Genomic DNA, 22,724 nt, shown 5'->3' on the forward strand with positions numbered 1-22,724 from the left:
GCATTTAATAACTGAATCAGTCCTCCTAGTATCTTCAGGCCCAATTCATAATTAAACCCTAAAAACATCAGAACTAACTGTCATGGTCTGAGCCCAGAGGGCAACTGAGCACCATGCAGCCGCTCACTTACCCCTTCCCTCCCAGAGTTGGGAAGGAGAAAATGAAGCAAAAGATTCAGAATCGAGATAAGGACAGGGAGGGGTGGCTCACCCATTATGGTCACAGGCAAAAGACAGACTCGTTAAGGGAAGTAAAAAAAAAGTCTGTTTCAAACACTTTAACAAAAGCAACACTTAACAGACAAGGTGGGGCAGTGAGAAGCACCAACCACATCCAAAAAACACCTTACCCCCACCCCTCCTTTCTCCCCCGCTTTGGCTCTGCTCCCGATCTCTCTACCTCCTCCCCCAGCAGCACAGGGACAGGGGATGGGGGTTAGAGCCAGTCCCACCACTCCTTCCTTCTCGGGAGATGGGGTGAACTCTGCACATTCCTCCCCTGCTCCACATTGCTCCCCTCTCACTGCAGACAGTCCTCCATGAATTTTTTCTGGCATGAGTCCTCCCTGCAGGGTGCAGCCTTTCTCACGCTGACCCAGCATGGGTCACCCCTGCGTGTTGCGGTCCTCCCACAGCTGAACCACAACAGCAGGGTCTGCTTCTCCCCTCAGAGACCCAGCTTCTTTTTAGTGCAGACACCTGTCCCAGTGTGGGTTTAGGGTCACAGGCTTCTCTGCTCCACCACAGACCTCCATGTGTGGCAGGGTGGGCGGCCCTGCCATCTCACCACAGGATACGAAGAGGGTCTGTGCTCTGGTGCACCTCCCCCCTTTCTTCTCTTTCCTTCAGCCGACCTGGGTGCTTGCATAGGGGTCCCTGTAACTCCTTCTCACAAGTCCCAGCCCCATCTCAGGTTCCCCTTCTTAAACATGCTATCACAGAGGCTCAGCCACCGTCACTAATCGCCTTGGCCTTGGCCAGAGGCGGGTCTGACTTGGAGCCGGGGGTGCTTTGGGAAGCTTCTCACAGGGGCCACCGCTCTAGCCCCCTCCCCTGCTACCAAAAACCCCAACACAGAAGCCCAGCACACCAACAAAAATGGCTTTATAAACCAGGCATATTTTGGCACCTGTTATTGTTTTTAATTTAAGTTACCTGTGATATTTAGTCAGTTACTTTACTTGGCAATGCTTTGTTTTTCAGGATGGGAAGAAGAAGTTTGACAAGGAAAGTGAGAAGTATTATTCCATCCTAGAGAAACACTTAAATTTATCAGCAAAGAAGAAAGAATCTCATTTGCAAGATGTAAGCAGTAAACACAGTCTTACCTAGCTTCATATTTGCATAGAGATCATGATAACAAACCGGTTCTTTTCAGGACATGCTGTATTTTCTTAATGTGAAATTGTAGTGACAGTTGTGAATATAAATTCTTGAGTGGGATTAATGTAACCCTAATAAGAGTTAAATATTTTAACAAGACAATGTTCTACATGTCCAACTTTGTGTACGTCAAGTACAGCTAATGTTTATTGGTCGCAACAAAAGAATTATATTAAATAAAAATATGACTTTTATAAGGCATTTGTGAAATATTTGAAAGTCAATTAACTGCTAGTTTTTGTACTTAATTTATTACTCAATGAAATTATGCTTGTGTTTCACATCAAATTTAATCTGGGAGACCAAACTGAGATCACTTTAATGATGCTTTTTTATGCTTCTTCTTTCCTCTTTTTCACCTTATTCTGATGCTGCTGCATCATGCCCTGAAATTGTATCCACAGCTTCATCTTTGAAGAGTCTGTATAGCTAATTCTTTTCAGTTAAAAAAAAAAAAAAAAACAAACAAAAAAAAACAAACCATGAGGACTTCTAGTTTAGCAGGAGGATTCCAGGGGTTTTCAGTATGCTGGTGGAAATAATTATGATTTGTCTTTAAGGGAAATTACAGTAAAACCAGCAATTTGATATCAATGACACTTTGGGATTCGTGCCAAAAGTAGTTAGAAATTATTTTGATGGGATTACTTTTGCCACAGTGACTCCTAGATCATGGAGGTTAGTTTGCAGATGGAGTTTTCACAGAAGATGTAACTATAACTCAGTCACAAATTGTAGGATTTTTTTTTCATGTTCACCAGTAATTCTATAATTCAAATTATAGGCTTAGCGATTCAAGATTTGAAAAAATTTTTATACTCCTGAATTGCCATTGTTGTCTATATAATAATCAGTCTAGATAAGATATTAATTATGTAGGATTGGTTAATTGTTCCACTTTTATGTCAAAGTTTTATACGTACAGCTTTCACTTTTCCTAAATACCCTGTGTGTTGATGAAGAAGCAATTCTGTTAGAGGCTAAGCACCTGCTGAGGAAAAAAAAATTCTTATCAAAATGTGGAAAAGTGAACTTAAGCACCAATTTACTCTAGAATAGAAATAAAAAAAATAAAATATTTTACTCCTGAGACATAAGAATAATTACAGTCTAAAAACAGCAGCTGAAGTGAAAAGTAACAACTGTGAATCTAATAAACTGTGGTAGAATAACAATGGATTTGGCCGAAGTATATAAACTAATGGAAAACCAGAATAAATTTTTCCATTGTGTCCTTAAGTGACATATCTGGATTTAAAAATCTTGTAACTGAGGCTGAGGTTTTTTGCTTTTCTGGATGCCCCCCTTGTAAAGCCTCTAAAGCATAACTTATCATTTCTGTCTTCCCAATTTTATGCAGCTACAGGTATGCTGAATCAGCAGCACAGACCCACCATAAGTAGAAGGTAGAATAGCAGATCAGTACCAAAATTGTTAACCAGGGAGACTTCTGGCCTGTATTTGTATTGTAAATAAAAGGAAGCTAAGCACCAGTTCCTGGCCCAAAATGTTGACTCGCATCCAGCGTGGTTTGGGTGATCTCTGTGTGTAGCCCGTATGCCCCGGGCAGAGTTGGCTGGAGCAGCCTCCAGCAGAGCCAGGGCACGAGCAAAGGACCGAGCAGTACCGGCGGCTGGGGCTCACTGAAGCAAGTCCTTGCTTCAAGCCCACGTCCTGCATTTAGTGAGATGAGAATGCCATTTTTTGACTGCTGCTGTCACACTGAAAAATACTACTTCTTTTTTAACCCACCATTTCTCTGAATTGTTGAGGTGTCTTGGTAACTCATCACATTATGTGGGTTAAAGTGTACTGGGATGAGCAAGGAGTAGTTCTCATACTATATTGGACTATTTTGCATATCTCACCTGAGTGCAATTGAGAGCACTTTAAATAGGCTTCTAAAGTTTGATGGTCTGAACATATTCTATAGAGAGTGGTTTGCATATATTAATCTAATTGAAATGTGTTGGATATTTTAAGAGCCTGCAAGACTGCATGTGCAGTTTACATAGGCGATTAGACTTTTTTCCTTTAACATCAAAAAGAAACTTCATTAAACTGTCTTTTCACTGCCTACGGAAGTCCTCAGTGGAGCAAAAAATGGTCAGAATTGAGTGATGTGAAAAAGTTAATAAACTCATTATTTTATTTCTCTGAAATCTGTTCCAGAATCAGGCATAAATATTCAGCAAAGGCTTCAGTGTTCAAGCTTATGTGAAGTCTTGGTATACACTTTAGTGGTATCCTACATCAGTGAAAATATTACTCACTATAACTAGCTATCATACAAGTAGAGACTCAAAATCATATCCATCCAATCTTTATATTTTCTATGTGCAGTTTGAAGTCATAGATAAATGTGTGAAAATCCTTTCAGCTTTTGATACTTCAAAATCACTTTCAAAGTGCTTCTTACAAATCTGAATCTTCTGTGTTCGCACAAATTCATAAACTTCTACAGAAGTTATATTTTGGAAATTATAATTTAGTCCCCATAGACTAGTGGTGATTATGGCCTTAATGTAGGAGCCCATCATATTTGAGAAGGCACTTGGTTGTCATCAGTGTCATTACAACTACAATCTGCTTAAATGCTGTTCAGAATAGAGATGGATTTAATTAGGTGTTTAAATACTTTTTCTGAGTCAGAGCCTGAAAACGCTCCTTTCTGAAACGATTAAATTATTTGCTTACAATTAAATGTGAGAGCTGAGGTCTGTCTCAAGTGCTTATTAATGGCACTTGTGTGAGCGAGGGCTTGCTGGATCATGTCTCATAGTGGTGGCACCTGGTTTTCTGTTCAGCTATGTAGCATTGCCTTTGTGATATATTTTTTGTGAAATAAAACTATTAACAGAGTATCAAAGAAAACAGTAGCCAAGCACACTATATGAATGGCATATGGCAGAGTTAATTCTGTGGTAAAGCACTTGATTATTGGAATTTTGAGTGTGTGATTTCTGCTTTATAATAACAGTTTGTGCCCTTAACTTCCTGATTATTTTTTTATAGGTGTGGGAAGGAAATGCTAGTACTGAATCATTTAAAACATATCACTAAGGCTCATGCTTTGAAGTAGTGTTAGAGCACTGTGCCAGGGAAGTGGATCAATATTGTTAAGAGAATATACAGAAGTATACTGCTATATTTTAACTGGCATGCGCCAATAATAGCTGAACCGATCTTACTCGTATTGTTGATACTTGATAAAATTTCTTTTTGACCTAAGACCAAAACCTAACTAATTCAACTCAAAAGGGATTTGCTTGAGAAAATGATTTGTTACAAAGAAGGATTCATTAAAATGGAATCTGCATCTCTTCTTTAAGCATTATCCACATACTACACTGCTTGTCTGTTAGGTCCCTCTCCCATGGCTTGTTTAAATTGAGGATAAAAGCCTGTTACATTTTATCAGCTGATAAGAGTTAATTCTTTAGTTGTTTATGCAGAAGACACTGTTTTGGTACTGGATCTTTATGTTGGATGGTATTATTCAGGCACTTTTGACAAGTATTGCCTTGTAGTTCCGGCACTGGAAGATTAAAACATGAAAAATAATTGATTTATGAGGTTAAGGAGCTAAATATGTTTATACTCCAAGAGCATGTGACTAATACTATGAAATAATAAGTTGCAAGATGTCATTGTTAAAGACAGTCTATTTAAGAGAGAAAATACCTTCTTGGGAAGGTATTTGGAGCTAAGAAATAGATAGAATTTCAGTTCAGGTGATACTCAAAACATTTCAATAGAAATAATTATCTTTTTGTTCTCCTTAATTCGTATGCTACTCTCTTCTATTTCTTTTTCTAAACTTGCCATATACCAGGGATAGAGTTTCTGCTGCCACCTTTCTTTGTTTCCCTCCAGGCTTTCCTACAAACTAGAATATTAAAGTGCAAAAAGGAAGAAGAAACCAAGAAGGAGTGGAGAAAAGGCATGAGGTTAAAATGTGTAATGTGTGCTTCTTAAACTTGCATTTAGCTATTTTAAGTAGGTATTCTAATTTTCAGGAAGAAAACTGAACCCCTTGAAGCTTGTAAAGTAACCTTATGGAAGATCTGTTTGTTAATGACAAAATCTGGTTTTATAACAATCATGAGAGTAAACGTTCTCTATATTTCATTTTGTCTTTTAGGCAGATACACAGATTGACAGAGAACATCAAAACTTTTATGAAGCATCATTAGAATACGTTTTTAAAATTCAAGAAGTACAAGAGAAAAAGAAATTTGAATTTGTAGAACCTGTAAGTTTTATGTTTTGTTTTCTTTAGAATGCATGCATTTAAAGCTGAAAATTGAATTTTAAATTTCTATTTTTTTCTCCCTTCTTAAATTGTGATTGCAGGTTGGTTGTATATAGACAGACATTAAGATCTTGGCTTGAACATTTTCTATGTTTATTAAAGGATTATGTAAGAGTATCATATCTACTGTGAAGTGAAATGTCTGATGACTCAGAGTGTGCATAACATTTTAATGAGACAACATGTACTGTGTCAGTGCAACACATAATGGATGTTTCCTAATACCATGGTTTCACGGCTGAAATTTTGAGCCAGTTTTTGGATTTAAATATTCCGTGTAGGCAGTGTTCACATATGTTTTTCCAAGTTATACTTGAAATAAAATGAAAAAGCAGTTTTTCTGTAGGATAGGTAATTTTATTTTTTCTGTTGGTAGAACCACTTGTCTTTAGTTTAATTTGCGCAAAAAATAAAGCATATGTTGACACACCATAAAAGAGGAAGATAAAGTTGCGTTTCAAAGTCCATATTTAGATTTGGGATTTTCTCCTGGACTGTGTTTCTGCCCCCCACCCCTAAGTATCTTCTGGGTTGGTCAGTACCAAGTGCTGCTTCAATGTGATGTGCTAGCATATTTCTGTGGCGTATTAGTATTCCTAGTGTTCATGTCATACGGGACTAGTTTGCCAATTGCCTTATTTAGTTCATACTTTTAGGCCTTGACGTCCAATGTCATCTGTCCCTTCCCATTAAGCATACTGAGCATAGCAGAGCATCAGTGTGAAAGAGGAACATGACAGGTATAACTTTTTCTCTCTCTCCACACTATATTCCAGTTCCCTTGTAACTAACCAAAGCAGCACTCTTGACTGTGAAACAGGTTGAATTACGTCTCCAACACCCAATGTCACCAAGAAGAGCTTCTCAGATGCCTCCTTTCTGTGAGATGAGAATGTATTACATAGTGATTGTTTGACATTGATACAAACTAATGAACCTGGGTTCAGCAAGCAGTACTGAGAGAAATCCTGTCTTTATGGCATACAGCTGCCAAATCTTACAGACTAAGACTTTGCTCGGATTCCTAAATAAGAACATTTTTCTATCTGTCACAGATTAATCCAGAGTGTCTCTTTCTGTCTACTTCTGCAAAACTCTCTCACATCCTGGAAAAATCTAGCAATCTTGACCTAGCTCTGACCCTGGTATAGGATACTTTATGCTCCTTCAAAGTAATAGAAACTTTCTGTATTGAGAAGACTGTACATCAGGAAATTATTGTTCAATTGCATATAGTTACAATAGGGCATCTTTCATCCTATGTGATAGACAGAGAGGAAAAATAACTTTTATTTTATATGTTTTAGCTGGAGATACTGAGCTTTATCCTTTTGACCAGGAGCTGTCCCTCACAATGTCAGCCATCACAGTAGCAGCTATGAATTACCAAAATGAAAGAACAATTTATCGATTCATCATTTCTGATACTGAATAAGCAAGCAGGGGAGATTACTGGTAAACTCAGTCTTGTGGACCTGGGTATTTTTGTCACCAGGTGTACACATCCAGTAGGTAAAATTTACTTCTGAGTGGATCAATTGCCATCCTGTGTCAGCTCAGTATGTGTTTTAGCCCGGTGTGCTGTTTGTTGCACTCAGGTCATTAGTTGATGTTCCAGAGGAAGATACAGGAAATACTCTGGTGACTGGGTAATGATAGCCCTTGCAGGCAGTGTCTTCTAGCTTCACATGTGAATTTTGTATAATCAATCTGATTATAAATGGAGCTTAAATTATAACAGTGGTTATAAAATTTTGAACCTTCTAAATTCTTAATTTTTTGTTTCTAGTCTGTTGCATACAACATGTTGGAATAAAAAGCATTTACTAAAACCTATGAAGCAAAGTATGCCAAGTAAATTATAATACACATCAGCAATACCATGAGACAAAGAAAAAAAAAATCTTCAAAATAGGCTTTCTAAAATAGCATTGTTTATGTAAGTGATGTCGGAAGTATGAAGCATGTGCTCCTAGATGCAAGTAGATAATGACAAAGACTAACACTTTAAAATCACTTATCAAAAGAATTGCCATATTATTCATTTTCCTCTGTGTGCTCCATGGATGTTCAGATGCCAAAAGATTCCTGGTCATGTGTCTATATAGACAGTCCTCCTCAGGAGCTCTGCTGGTTGTGGGGCATTCTAGGGCGTGTGCTGCTTATGTCTCTGATTTATCAGCTCACTGTCACGTCTCCGTATAATTCTCAGACTGATGTATTACTAATAGACTCTTTGAAGGAGAGTTTAACAAAATAAAAGAATGGCTGTTAGTGCAGTGAGAAGATATTGTGATGCCTATATGGAAAAAGGATAAGTTCATGACATGGGAATAGAACTTCAAAAGCAAGTAGTCTGCTGGAGCTCTTTCAAAGATCTTCAGTTTGTCTATGCCAAAATGTAAGGATGGTCTGGGAACCAGAGTGGGAGAAGTATTCAAGCAAAAATTGCCAGGTGGGTTACACCTAGGAGAGTAGGACAGTGGAAGTTGATAAGAGTGGAATATGTTCCTTCCTGGAGGAGAGTGGGGAGACATTTTAAGGTAGAAAAAGCTAATGACTCATACTCTGAGTAGAGTATTATAATAGAGTAGACTTTTGGAGCCGCTCCTTAGGCCCTTGGATTTCTCTGCTGTTCTCTGCATCTTGTTTCAAGGAGTTGCTAATGTGTATTAGTGTGACTAACTGACAGCTGCCTATTTATGATCCTCCTAGATCTTTATTTTATCCATGAAGAAAGAAACCCTAAAGCTTTTCTTACAGATCATGAATTTAAACTTTTTATCAAGGGCAAAATAGTGTTAAAATTTATTTTACATCAAGTTAAACAATGAAAGAAAGGCAATGACAATAATCTTTCATCCTAGCTTTGCCCTTGTGGGCCCAGAGAAGCTAGACCAAACCAACACTGCTTTCTGAGGATGTTACGCTTGTTAGAGCTCCACTTTGTCCCTCGGCAATGCCAGGACTTCCTTGACCTGTAGAAATCAGGGCAGAGAGTTCATAAGCAGTAAGCTATCTGAAATGTGAAGGGTGGTCCATTAAATGTCACAAAAGCCCAGAACTGTTTATTTAAAGAGGAAAAAAAAACCAAACAAACAAAACAAAACAACAACAACAAACAACAACAACAATAACCCAAACAAACAAACAAAAAAACAAACCAAAACAAAACAATGTAAACCAAAAACAAACACAAAACCGACAAACCCTGCCAGTAATTGCATGCAGTTCCATGAGACTTCACTGTGGACGTTAAACACAATTTCCCCTTGGATTTTCCGCATTGTTAACTACATTCACTTTGATCTGATGAATAAGTGCTATCTACTTATAAATAAATGAAACCAGGGAGACAGGGACTTCTGGATGATGTGCTGCAGGCCAAAGGTTAAATTCCTCCCCTATCCGAAACCGAAGTACAGTCTTCTTCCTGTGAGAATGAAATGACCAGGCAGTCTTGAGGTCACCAGCTCTACATAAAAATAAATAAAGTCTCAAGAAGTAGTTGTATTTTGTTTCAGGTTTGTGTTGAAATCCTCGCAGCACTAGGGTAGTGAGTAGCATTGTATTACGGAATTGAGACCTTGCTCTTTATTGATGTGACTGATTAAATACTCATAATGAGGTAACTATAAGGCACTTGTTGAAATGAAAAACTATTGATATGAACACGTCAGGCATGGTATGTGAACTTTGGTGAAATAAATCACCTCTTTACATATGAAGATCACCTTGAAATACATTCTGAAAATCTTTTTTGAAAGAAAAAAGGGCTGGTTTTCTTTTTGTTAATAGTTAATATAAATTTCTTTAAAATTATGAGCCTGCCTTTAGCAGCACTTCCACTTCTAACAGCAACAACAAGAAAATCCCACTGTGAGCATAAGCCTAGGGCAAAAGTCCATGGCTTTTAGATGTCTTCCATGCAATGCTATGGATGTACCTGTGCTGACGGGAGTGGTTATGAAGATGCCTTAACAGAACAGGCCCATTGGGTACAGGGCATTTTCTGTTCCCTGGTCTTCCTCCACTAGTGACACATACATAAAAGCGAATACCATCCTCCTCAGTGATAGTCGTTTCAACACAGAACTTCAATAAGCTGGTCTAGGACTTGCGTAAAATAAGCATATTTTTAGTTTTCTTTTATTCCTATTTTTCTAAGTGCTCAGAGGGTATTTGGCCAACAGAACCACAAGGCCAGATCCTCTGCAATGCACAACTGCCAGAATACCTGAGGTGTACTTTAACTAATATGCACTCAGATTTTTCTCAGGGTTTTTTTGCTGCTATTTTTTTTTGCTTTCTGATAAATTCAGCTTTGCTGCCATCTTGTGGTAAGTATTTTCCTGCTCGTTTCTCCATGTACTCTGTAAAAGCATTTAGTATTGTGGAAAACAGTTTTCTTCAAGTATTGAAGCTGAAATTTAAAGAGTTTATAGTACATTTTTCTGAAATGCCCTTTAAGCTGATCTTTAAAATTCACACATAAGCTGACATACTGAAACTTTCTCCCACCAGTGCTCTTACTGTAATTTTGGTGTGCTCTAATGTTCTGGTCTGGCTACACTTTTGCTGAGTGCTCATATTACTTGCTTCTTTAGCTGAAAAGGATGGGTTTAGCAGCAGGCTCCTACTTACAGGTTAAGGTTAATCCACATCCTTTTGACTGAACCAAGTCAAAGCAAGCACCCGACTAGTTATGCTGCTGTATGCGAAGGAGCTGTAATTGGGGACTCTGATGAGTAACTGGCTCTAGACTGTGGGCACGGGCTTTGCACAGCTGGAGGCAGATCAGAGCCTTAGTTATAATTTACTTACTTATTTTATACTTTATTCATAAAAAAGGAAGACTGGTTTTCTTTCATTTATTTTCTTTTATGTAATTCTTTCTATAATTACATTATAAACCTTAACATTATAGAACTCTATCTGTTTACATAATTGGAGCTTTTTAAGATAAATTGTTATATCTGGACCTTCCTCAGAACCACTTGAATAACCAGTAAGAGACTTTCAGAGCCAGGTCCTAAGCTGAGATAATGATTTTAGTTGGACAGATGATCATGTAAAGCTGAGAGAATTTACACAAGCTGTGGAGCCCTTCACTTGACTGTGTTGCCTTCCTTGTTTATTTGGTGGTAGGATGCAGTTCAGAAATTCACACTCCTTGTAGAGGCCCCACAAAAAGTGGCTTTTATGCTGAAGGATCTTCTGAGTTCTTCAGACTCTGTGATTGACTTACTGGGCAGCCATGGGCTTTCACCACCTCTGCCTGAGGCCAGGGTTTCATCTGGTCCTGCAATACCAGTAAAAAACAATGGCAAAGTACTTCTCGCAGCCATGCCTTCACACGTCTATTTGTGCCAATGCTTACAGTCTATTAGCCTCTAACTGCTTTAACTTACTAATACTGCAAAACAGCAGGCTTCCCAAGGCAGAGATGCTGTCTGAAGGGCTCAGTGATGCCAGAGCTGACAATTATGTGCAGGATGCATAACAAGGCTGGAAGGGGAAAGAGAGGAACAGGAAGGGAAGAACAAGACTTCAGTCTGGTAGCAGCAAGTCATCATGTCAGCTCCTCTGCCCAGAGTGCTGCGTCCTTGATCTCTTATCTGTCAGGCCATGGAAGTTTGCTTATTAAATGGTGTGGAATGTCTTGCAAGGCTGGAGTGGATGAGACTCTAAAATTGCAAAATACTATTTTAGCTATTCCCCTGAAATATATGTGTTACCGTAATACAGCAGTCTCTTAGCAATAGGAAAGAGGGAGGCAGAACAATTTAACTACATTTCTTCAAGTAGGTCTGAGTGTAAATTTAAAGAAAATATAAACACAGTAAAAGCTACATTTTTAAGCTGTTTCACTTACAATAATCTATGGTACTGACAACACAAAGAAAAGTGCATTAAATATGAATGATGGCATTTTTGTTGCCTGAGTCTAGACTACTTCAATAATCGATGGAGAGAGATAAATGTTTCCATAGGATCATTCATCCCATCCTGAGAGGGAAGTCTGAAAAAGGGAAAAGAATTATGCTCTTGAATACTTGTGGTTTTTTACTGAGTTAGGAAGCAGCCTGGACAGCCAGTTACTTAGCCTTAATAATTGGCTTTTCAATGGCTGTAGTATACCAAGATAAATCTGTCCTGTTGTTATAGCTTTTGTTATTGTACATCCAAGTTAATATCTTTTTTTTTGTTGTTGTTTTCTTCACTTGTTTTTTTGTAAGCTAAATCATATATACAAAGAAAACAGTCCATAATAAAAAAATTAAATGTTTGTTATTTAGTAGCAGGTAAAATGACTTATGGCAATGTCAAAACATCTTTAAAATTTAGAACAGAAAAAGTTAGAAGTCTTTAAAATCTAAGGGGTAGTAGGAGAGCATTAATTCAACAGCTAAAATCTAGTTGCACTTTTTACTACTTAAACATTATTTTAAAGCAAACTTTTAAAAGAATTTTCACTTGGATACATATAGACTTGCAACTGTTCTGTTGGAGTCAGTCACAGACATAACAGATAGAGTTTGCATTTTGTTCAGAGCAGGAAGAAATAGTCTGGGTTTCTTGCGTTGTATTAAGCTGTCCAAAATTTACTTTCAAGAGTTTCACTTGTGGAAAATAGGTCATAGCTCAAGCAGTTACTATGAAGAAAGTGAAAAAATATTTTGAAGAAAAAAACTTTGAACTCTGAAAGTATTAAATTGGAAAATCCACACCATCGAAAAATCCAGCTGAAATACTGGATAAAATGACTAGGACAGTAAATTAAAATGTTATGGAAATGACAACTTTATGACACAAAAGCCTGTTTAACACCTCTCTTTCTTAAGATCTGACCATGAATTCCTTGCTCAGCAAAGCTTTGCTGTTGCAAATAATGAAAGTTTAGAGTGTTCCAGGAGCTGAGACAGAGAATATTTTTTGCTGAGGGTTTGCCTTATTTTGCTGCTGAAAACTAATAGAAAATCAACTGTCCTTAGTTTTTGCTTTCTAATATTCACCTGAATAGAAAAAGTGTGTAGCAGTTGCTAAGAACTATTTTTTCACTATCTCGGGCAATACCTATTCCTTGTAAGTATAGTGTATGTTCTGTTATCTTTGAGTTATATAGCATTAAGAGTGCATGTTAAATATATATAATGCTTGTCAATTTTACCTTTTCAGCTCTTGGCCTTTCTTCAAGGATTATTTACATTTTACCATGAAGGATATGAACTGGCTCAGGAGTTTGCACCATACAAGCAGCAACTGCAGTTCAATTTGCAGAACGTAAGGATGATTTGTATTTGCACCATTTTGTTTGCTAATTTAATTTCAGGATATTAAAGTAGATTCATAGCACTTTATTGGAGCTCTAAATCTTGCAATGTTTTAGTAAGCTGAAATCAAATTAATATATGAATAGGTAAACATATTTTTTGTAAGGTTTACATAATTAAAATTCCCATCACAAATAACTTTAGAAGAATTAATCTTCACATAGTTAATTTATGATTTCCAGGTCAAAATTTTAGGAGTAAGGATCAGTAAAGCAGAACAGCAGCCAAGTTTTGATTAGAAAACACAGTAGTCCAGATAGGTTTAAACATGTGTAAATGCTTTCTTGAGGGTGGGGCCTGTCATCTGGAGTAAGTAGATGTCCCCGAAAAACTCCAACTGGTATAGAATGATGCAGTTTGTTTCTGTAAGATCACAGATTGCCACAAAAAGTTTGGCCTGCTGTATGCTAGGTTCCCACTGTATATGAAGCATGCTTGCGAAGCCATTCTCTGTCTGTTCTCTGGAACATCAAAGAACTGGTGGGTCCTTCCTCCATGGTGAGCAGCTCTCATGAGCGTTAAGTTCCACTGGAAGAAAGGATCTGTTATTTGTGTAGAGTGTTACTCTCAACTGAGCAGATAGATCTTTTGCTGTAGATTGGTCTGAATTGGGTAGTAAGATTCATACAAGATTAACTGTGCCTAAAAATTCTATACCTTTCAGAAATAACAAAAATGCATTTAATCAACATACTTTTCTACTTATAACTGCTGTATAGAAGTGTATATTTATTTCATTGTGTAACTCAGATGTTATACTTAAAGGACATACAAGTAGATACAAAACGTCTTTACAGCCAGTTTGTATGAGAACCACTGTCATTTGTTTTTAAGGCAAAAAGTGAAGTTCAGCATGCTAATATTGGGCCAGCCCTATATTTTTCATGACAAGTAATGTCAAAGTACAGAACAAATTTAAAAAAAAGTGAAGGAATTCTATCATTTGCTTCAAATGCTGTATCGTTAGAGTGACTCATTTTCTTTTCCATCTCATTCTTTCAAGAAAAGATACTCACCCAACAGAAATTTTTGTAGCTTCACTAGTGTCAAAAAAGTTACAACAGTTTAGAATATCTGACATCAACTTTTGTGGTTAGTGCCTTGGCCACTGTTCATAGGGAACATGAAACATGTCTGGGAATACAAGATCACCTTACTGTGCTCAACTGCTATTCTCTGAGAGTTACTGGAAAATAAAACACATTTTCCCTGTAGCATATTGCTATTAGAGAGGCATATGTTGGCTCAAAGTTGGAAGACAGCGTTGCCTTAGCACTATTACTGTAGATCTGTATTCTTAGGAGTACTGCACTCTTCCAGGTTTTGCTGCAGTTAAATATGTACAGCACACCTCTGTAGACCCCTCCCCATTTATATCTGTTGTTCATATGTAGGTGCAAATCTAATTTTAAATGCTGCTTGGGGAAATAAGGCAAAACCTCTTAGATGATAATCTTTTCTGTTTGGATCGAAATGCAAATGTTCTATCTCTGAAGACCATGTCAGCCCCTTGCTCCTTCAAATTATGTATTTATGACCTTCAGTTTGCTACTGAGACTTTCAGATAAAGGCACAAGGGGTCAGTGTTGTCGCACAGCACAGTTTCAGTTAAAGGGTGAAAAATGTGCTTCAGTCCAGAGATTTATTTACTTTAATACGGCAAGTTCTGAGAGGAGCATGAGCCCACAGCGCAAACCAAAACTGTCATTGTAAATCAGAATATGTATCTTCTATGTGCATGTCTGTGGAAACAGAATTTTTTCAATTTCAGTGTTAATTAAGAAATAGTTAAGCTAAAATCACTTCTTAAATATTACATAAGTACAACTTTAAGTTGTAAATACACTACAGAGGTAGAGAGAGATTTAAAGTTAGGCAGAAAGAATAGTGTATTATGATACTATTTTTTATTATATTTATACATCAGAGAAACATAGAGGTGAAGAAATAGTGGGGTGCAGTACATCATTCACTGCTGTTGCACAGAAGCTTGAATTTTGGCTCCAGATCTAGATCCACAGTTTCCTTTTTCCAGCTGGGCTATCTACTGACTTGTCATTTAGCACAACACCCAACCTCAGATTGAAGTGAAATAATGTATGTAGAGAAAGACAAACTGAGGACAGTGTTCAGTGAAAATTGTGTTCAGCCTGTCATAGCTGTCAGAAGTACTCTTCTCCATTGCACTGTGTGTTAAGGTCTTGGAGAATAGTAGATCTTGAACTGCTGTCTCTGTTCTTAAAATTGTCCTGTGGGTTAGAGCAGGAGCAGTAACAGCCATAGGAGTAGCAGAGTAGTGGCAGGCTGACAGCTCTTAACAGGTCACCATGTCCTAACATGACCTGTTGTCACTGTTTCAGCTGGCCAGTAACATACTTTGCATGTCCGTTTGGCTTTGTTTCATATAATTTGATTCAAAGTCCTGGCTGCTTAAAATAATTAAAAATGTAATAAACAGAGATAAGCCCTCAATATAGGGGCATTCCTCCCCTCAGTGGCATGTCCCTCTTGAAGGTCTCAAAATGACCTCTTGTTAATTGGTCTGAAGTGATACTTTATGGATATTATCTGGAAAGTTCAGAGAAGAATTTTACCTTCCCCTCTAATAATAAAGTTTGTCTTCAAGAAGATTTAACATGTATGTTATTATACTACTGTGCAACTCCATGAATGGCTCACAAAAAGGGGAAAGTAATCACCAGTGTAGAAAGTCCTGAGAGTATCTTTTGGACTAGTCAGGATAAGAGTGCATAAGAAGACTTTGCAGAAGCAAAGTCAAAAATCTTTATTCTTTTCTGTTACCTGTAGGAACAAAGTGTTCAACATTAGGTTTATTAGTATCAACCTATCAAACTTCTGGTATGTCATAATAATTCTCCTCCACTATACCGTGCTAGGTGTGTGGAGGGAAGCCCTGGCCTTACTGAATTCACTAGGAAAAACTGTCCATTTACATGCATACAGATATTAGCAAATATGAATAATGCACCTTTGTACCTAATTATTTGCTTGGTGAGATGCCTGGTTACACGTGTGATATTTAAGTTAGACACAGTACTTCCGTGCTTTTGGCACAGTTCTACCACTTGTACCTGTTTCTTACCTAGCATATTTATGTTATACTTAATGGTGGTGTTTGCCTATCAAAAAACGTTCATGACAGTGCCGGTTACCTGACTGTTCTGAGTATCAGCAGCTGTGGTATTACTGCAGATACGGATACTCAGTACATTTGTCTCTCCTACATGTGGAGAGACCACAGCTATCTAGAGACATTAGCCTGGCATTAACCCAAACTAGTATTTTCTACACTGTACTTCAAGTGGTTCAGTGGGACATATTACTTCAGGTTTGGGGCTATGCTATCAGCAGCTTCTGGTTTAGCCTGGCTTCTGTCTGTGTATCCTAAAGTATACAGAGGGAAAGTCTGCATCTGTCTGCAAAATACTGTGTAAGCATACCTAAAGATACGAATTTACCTATTTCTGAGGTTAGTGACCTGTAGAAAGAGGGATGTTAATATCCTCAACTATGTTTCCTTTACACTTGTGTGCTTAGGTTGAATTCTTCATTACTGTTATTCCTAGGCTTCTAGAGCATTGAAGTATATTATTCTTTACTGCTTTTTTTTTTTTTTTTTTTCTTCCTTTTATGTCTCTAGCAAATGCTTCTCTTGGTCTTCGTTACAGTCTCCTTGGCATTATTAGTAATTAGTTCTACATTGTTATTTTAGTACTTGCATGAGATAATGTGTTTGTTTGTTTCCTTTTCTGGATATTAGACCCGGAATAACTTTGAAAGCACAAGACAGGAAGTGGAGAGACTCATGCAAAGAATGAAGTCAGCCAACCAGGATTACAGACCACCAAGTCAGTGGACAATGGAAGGCTATCTCTATGTGCAGGAGAAACGTGAGTAAAACAGATGTACCTTTTAATTTTATTTGAAAGGCACAGCAACAAATACAAGGAGAAGAAAATGTTTTAGTTAGCAGGACAACACAACAGCTCCATATTTGAATGTCTGCAGACTTCTGCTGTGGTTGCTTTCCAAATGATTGAGAGGTTCAAAAGAAAAATAAGTGTTTGACTTTTCAAGGAGCACTCAGAATAGCTATAGTCAGGTGGAATGACAATCAGAACACTTGTAACTAACTCAGCTCCTGCCTCCTGGGGCCTCTGGGGTAGGTCCCTGATGCTGATCACCCCAATGGCTGACTGGTAGCAAGCACTACTCTGGCTGGCTGCCCTGCGCCTTGCTGCAGAAGCTGAAAGCTCCCAGCACTCTACTTTGGCTTCACCTGCCAAACCCTGCTGTCTCCTGTACTTTCTCAACCTGCTTAGGGCCCATAGTTCACCCAGCAACAAGTTCTACCTTGTACCAGGGATCTCCACCTTAAGAGTAAGTGATCATGCACATAATGGAAAACAAAGGTGTAAGAAGAAGAAAAATAATCTAAATACAGTCTGTCAGCTTCAAAATAGCTGCAAATCTATACCTATGTTTTATTCACTTCATGAGATGTGAGAATGAAGTGATGAATTAAATGAAGGAATAGAACTAAAGTTGTCAAAAGTGTCTGAAACTGTTTGGAAGAGCCTAGCAATACATCATGTTATGAATGAAAAAAGAACCAGGAAATATTTGAAAAGGCAAATGAGAGAATACAATACTATACATCAATTGAAGTATCAGCTGCCTCTGTTTAACCAGTATAGAAAAAACCTAGCTGTGTTAGGCAGGATCATGCAAAACCCTCAAGTAAAATAGTTTTAAATGCACAGGGTACCCAGATTTATATGCTTATTTATTAATTTTTCTATTTGCTGTGGAATCAGCCTGACACTAGAAAACTACACAGCAGTGTTTTGAGATAGTGTGTGCATGCTTGTTCAAGTTTAACATTCATGCAAAAATTATTAAATACAACTTTGCACCTGATTTGTTAATCTAAAAATAAATTGAAGGCATCTGGATATAGAATTCCCATGCCAGACTTGACCTCAGTTTTGAGGATACCTTCTTCACTACTCCCCTTTTAGATGATAACTGAAGAGGCTACATGGAGTTATAGATAATTGATTTTCCAAATAATATAATGAAATTAATCTTTATTCCATATGTGATCTAAAAGAAAGCAACCTCAATGCTTATCATAGTTAACCTCAGCCAGTTTTACCCTCAATAGCACTGAAAGCTTTAAGTAGACTATGTTTTAATTGAGTAATAATGATAAAAGAAACCTGTGTTAAGTGGAAATTACACTGTGCCCTGCTAATAGAGGAGGGAGAAAAGGACTGAAGCATTGGGCACATGCTGTGCTTCATTAAATAGTGAGAGGCCAACTTGACATCCTCTTACTGAAAATAAATTTGTTCATTAGTTTATTCTGGAGTAAGAGTAACAGGGTCTGTAATATCTGTGTCTGTGGGGAAGGTACTAGTTTTTATTCCTTGTTATGCGGGTTTACTTTCCTACAACCATCATCCCACGGGCTCTTGTCAAATTATGGGCAACTGAGTTAAATGTTTGCTATTCTTGAGAGTAAATCCAGTATATATTTATTACTGACATGCATGGTGTTAAATGTTTCCTGAAAAAAATGGCAGTAGGCTGTAAATCGTTTTCATTCAGATGGGCGGTCATGATTAACATACTTGAAGTTACAATGTAGGTATGTGGCTACAGTTTTTAAATTAAAAGCAGGAGACTTCTAAACTCATCTAAACCTGCTTTGAAGGGTGCTTATCCTTCTTATATATGCTAATAGAGTTAATGAAAAGCCAACAGAGGAAAAATTGATTTAGAATAGTTAAAGATTTTGTTTTGCTAAGTGAAAATAATTTCAAATACAGGAACAGAGCAGGTAACTTCTGAGGTGTCATGGTGTGAGCCCAGAGGGCAACTGAGCACCTCACAGCTGCTCACTCACCCCTTCCCCCTATCAGTAATGGGAAAGAGAAAATGAAGCAGAAATGGCTCAGGAATACTGATAAGGACTGGGAGGGGTGGCTCACCAGTTACTGTCACAGGCAAAAGACAGACTTGTTAAGGGAAGAAAAAAAAAAACATCACTCTAATTTCAAGTAATAACAAAGGCAACACTTTACAGACAAGGTGGGGCAGTGAGAAGCACCACCACATCCAAAAAACACTTCCCGCACCCCTCCCTTCTCCCTGGGCTCAGCTCTGCTCCCGATCTCTCTCCCTCCTCCCCCAGCAGCACAGGGGGCAGGGGATGGGGGTTACAGTCAGCTCGCCGCTCCTTCCCGCTCGGGAGGTGGGGTGAACACCACACATCCCTCCCCTGCTCCACGTGGCTGCCCTCTCACTGCAGACAGTCCTCCGTGGACCTTCTCTGGCCTGAGTCCTCCCCACAGGCCGCAGCTGATCCTATGCTGATCTGGTGTGGGTCACCCCCGCGCGTTGCAGTCCTCCCAGTTCTCAACTACAACAACGGGAGCCACTTCTCCCCTCAGAGTCCTGGCTTCCTTTCAAACAGATGCCCATCCCAGCGTGAGCTCCTCCACAGGCTTCAGGTCAGCTTCTGCTCCACCGTGGACCTCCGTGGGTGGCAGGGGGGCAGCCCTGCTGTTTCACCATGGGATACAGGGGACTCTGCTCTGGTGGACCTCCCTCCCTTCCTCCTCCTCCCTTCCACTGACTTTGGTGTTTGTCCTCCCTGTAAACCCTCCTCACAAGCCCCTCCCCCAGCTCCCTCTCAGGTTCCCCTTCTTAAATATCTTACTGCAGAGGTGCAGACATCGTCATTATTTGGCTCAGCCCTGGCCAGAGGCGGGTCTGACTTGGAGCCAGGGGAGCTTTGAGAAGCTCAAAGAGGCCACTGCTGTAGCCCCCTCCCCTGCTACCAAAAAACCCCACCAGAGAAACCTAGCACATGAGGGTGGGTAACCAGTTGATTTTTCGATTAATGACACTATTTCCTGCAAAATGTAGGCAATGGGAGAACTTTCTCCAAGTCAGCATAACAGACTGTAAATTTTCACATCTACATTTCTGGATTACCAGACATCTTATTTACATGACTGATGTAACCTCTCATATATCCACCACCTTTGTTGAAGGCTACATTTAGAAGGCAAAGCCATTGCATCTATAGCAAAACTACAAGGTTTGTTTTTAACACCTTCCATTTTTATTTAACTCTTTACATTCTTGAAAAAGAAAAAAACCCCACAAACCTCTTAAAATACTTTTTTTTTTTTTTTTTAACTCTGAGCTCTTTCATTTTAAACAGATTTAAAAGGTCCAGATACACCATACTTTGAAAAAATCAGTATCGTATTTTTCCCACGAATAACTCCCATTAAAATGAATTGGAAAATCATGTGAGTTGAAATTATCATATAGTCCTTTCCTATTTTGAATTTACACACTAGTTACAATACTGCATTTTATATATATATGTATATATGTGTGTGTACATATATATATATATATATCTGTGGCACCTACATTTGTGATGGCTTTGCAGAGAGGGGCCATCTTTGCATGCCAGGCTCTGAAGCATAATGCTGTCCAAGAGGAAAGAAATGCTTGTCCTTGTTGGTATGTCTTAACACAGCCATTGTGTTTGGTCTCTACAGCTAAGTACCCAGAAGCTGTGTCAATGCTAGCAAAATAAATGGAGTTGTACTTTGCCACCGAGACAAGCTTGAACATAATATCACAGCCTCTATTCTAAATTTTCTATCCTCAAAAATCAAGAAGTTTTTTCCAAGTTACTTGGTGACTACGTGTTCTTATCTAGTCACTGTGAATGCTGCCAGCACTCTATATTAACCAGTGCAGTTATAGCCATAATGTTGTGGCCCAAGGGGGAGCAATCACACCGCAAAAACCTGAATTACCCTGTTCTCTGCAGTTCACCACCCCTTCAGATGTGTAAGAAACCAGGAGCTTACATTGTTTTCTGTGCTACAGTGAACATACTTTTTTCCAGAAAATTGTGGGAGATCTTAGCTGTACTTCTACAATGTGGAGAGAATTATGAAAATAGTGGGAGGATTTAATCCATGTCTTCACAGCAAAGGACATATCATAAATACCTGTATCTAAACTAGGTTAGCAGATGAAGTTTAAAATACCCAAGAGGGCTTTGTGCTTAGATTCACTAAAGATTCACAGCAATGCCAGAGCAAAGCTCTGGGTAATCCGGGAGTGAAAACATCTCCTGCATCAGAGATCCTGTACTTTGCAGTAGAATTAAGAAGTAACAGTCTCTACAGGATAAGGCATACATCCACTTACTTGGGGATTGCTGTAGATTTCATGTATGGCTATCTAAATTGAAGACTAGTGAATCCCTAAATACATTATACTTTGTTACTGTGTGTGCCACTGTCAGTTTGTGGACAGGGCTGGTTGTGTGCCACTGTTACAGCCACCTCTTCCCCAGCAGGACCCCTCCCAAGGCATAAAATGTTTCTTGAAGGTGCCACCTCTGCCACTCAGCATTTTATCCCTCATCTCTAAATCATTATGGGTTTAGAGTGCACTGTTCCTTTTCTTCATTTCCTCTCATGTAATAAAATCACCTGTCATTGTTCAACAAGATTAAATCTATCTCTGATCCAATGCCATTTTACCCACTCCCTTAAGGTAACAGGTAGAAGAATAGCCTTCCTATGATACTACCAAAAGCATTGGTTTTCTTTGACAAGAACTCTGAAAATGAAGGGAAATGCACTCTGACTTTGTGACTTCATCCGATTTTCTGGGTCTAGTACCAGACTTCAAGGTTTCCCTCAGAGAAAGGGTGTAATACTGAATCCTTGAGCTTCACTTGGGTTGATAAAATCTTCAACTATATTTCCTAGGCAGAAAAATCCTCAGGATCTTGCCTGTCTCCTGCCTGTTTACTCCAGTAAAATGCTGTTACCCACCCAGTTGCCAACCAACATCCATCTACTGGAACTTTCTTGGGCAACCTTCTCAAGCTGCGAGAGTTGAAAATTACATCTGAAGAACGTGTTCAAATTGAAAAATTAGGGGAGTTGTTTCTTTTGTAGGCTACGTGTGGATGCTGTTATGTTTCATTTCTTTACTCTAGCTAACTCCAACTAAAATAGTGATAAAATGGCAAAATAATTTTTAATACTGTTTCTCTTTAATCTAGGACCTCTTGGATTTACATGGGTAAAACATTACTGCACTTACGATAAAGGAACAAAGACATTTACAATGAGTATAGCTGAAACAAAATCTAGTGGAAAAGTGGTGAGTTGCACATTAATGAACACATACATGAATGTATATTCCGTCTTTTATATTAAGCATTCAGGAAATGCTAAAAGAAAAAAATGTCATGAACAAAGCATAAGACTTTTCATATATGAAACAGTGCATGTCTTATATAGCATAAATATTTAAATATAAGTATTTATTTTAAAACTTATATAAACCACATATTTAATAACTTCCCTAATGAAATAGTTCCAAGTGTATATGAAATCAATCACATTTGCACAGAATCACAGAATGGATGAAGTTTGGATGTGAACTCTGGAGATCATCTAGTTTAATCTCAATTCAGGATCAACCAGTGCAGGTTAGCGAGGCCTTTGTCCAGTCAGGTTTTAGATATCTCCAAGGATGGAGACCCCACAACCTCTGTGGGCAGCCTGTTTCAGCATTTGACCTCTATAAAAAAGCTTTTTCTTAAGTTCAGA

The 22,724-nt window shown here is 38.4% G+C and overlaps 1 protein-coding gene across 2 annotated transcripts in view; it reads left to right on the top strand.

Annotated features, from left to right (window-relative positions):
* Positions 1-22,724, top strand: part of ARHGAP42 (Rho GTPase activating protein 42) — a 173,008-nt gene that overhangs the window by 112,158 nt on the left and 38,126 nt on the right. For both annotated transcript variants that reach the window (XM_042793007.1, XM_042793008.1), the window contains 5 exons: positions 1,204-1,305; positions 5,528-5,638; positions 12,878-12,982; positions 16,814-16,943; positions 22,172-22,272. In XM_042793007.1, the coding sequence (XP_042648941.1) occupies positions 1,204-1,305; positions 5,528-5,638; positions 12,878-12,982; positions 16,814-16,943; positions 22,172-22,272 (549 nt within the window). The remainder of the gene's footprint in view (positions 1-1,203; positions 1,306-5,527; positions 5,639-12,877; positions 12,983-16,813; positions 16,944-22,171; positions 22,273-22,724) is intronic.

The sequence above is a fragment of the Tyto alba genome, unplaced genomic scaffold, assembly GCF_018691265.1.
Source record: "Tyto alba isolate M040663 unplaced genomic scaffold, T.alba_DEE_v4.0 Super-Scaffold_2, whole genome shotgun sequence".
NCBI classification, from domain to species: domain Eukaryota; kingdom Metazoa; phylum Chordata; class Aves; order Strigiformes; family Tytonidae; genus Tyto; species Tyto alba.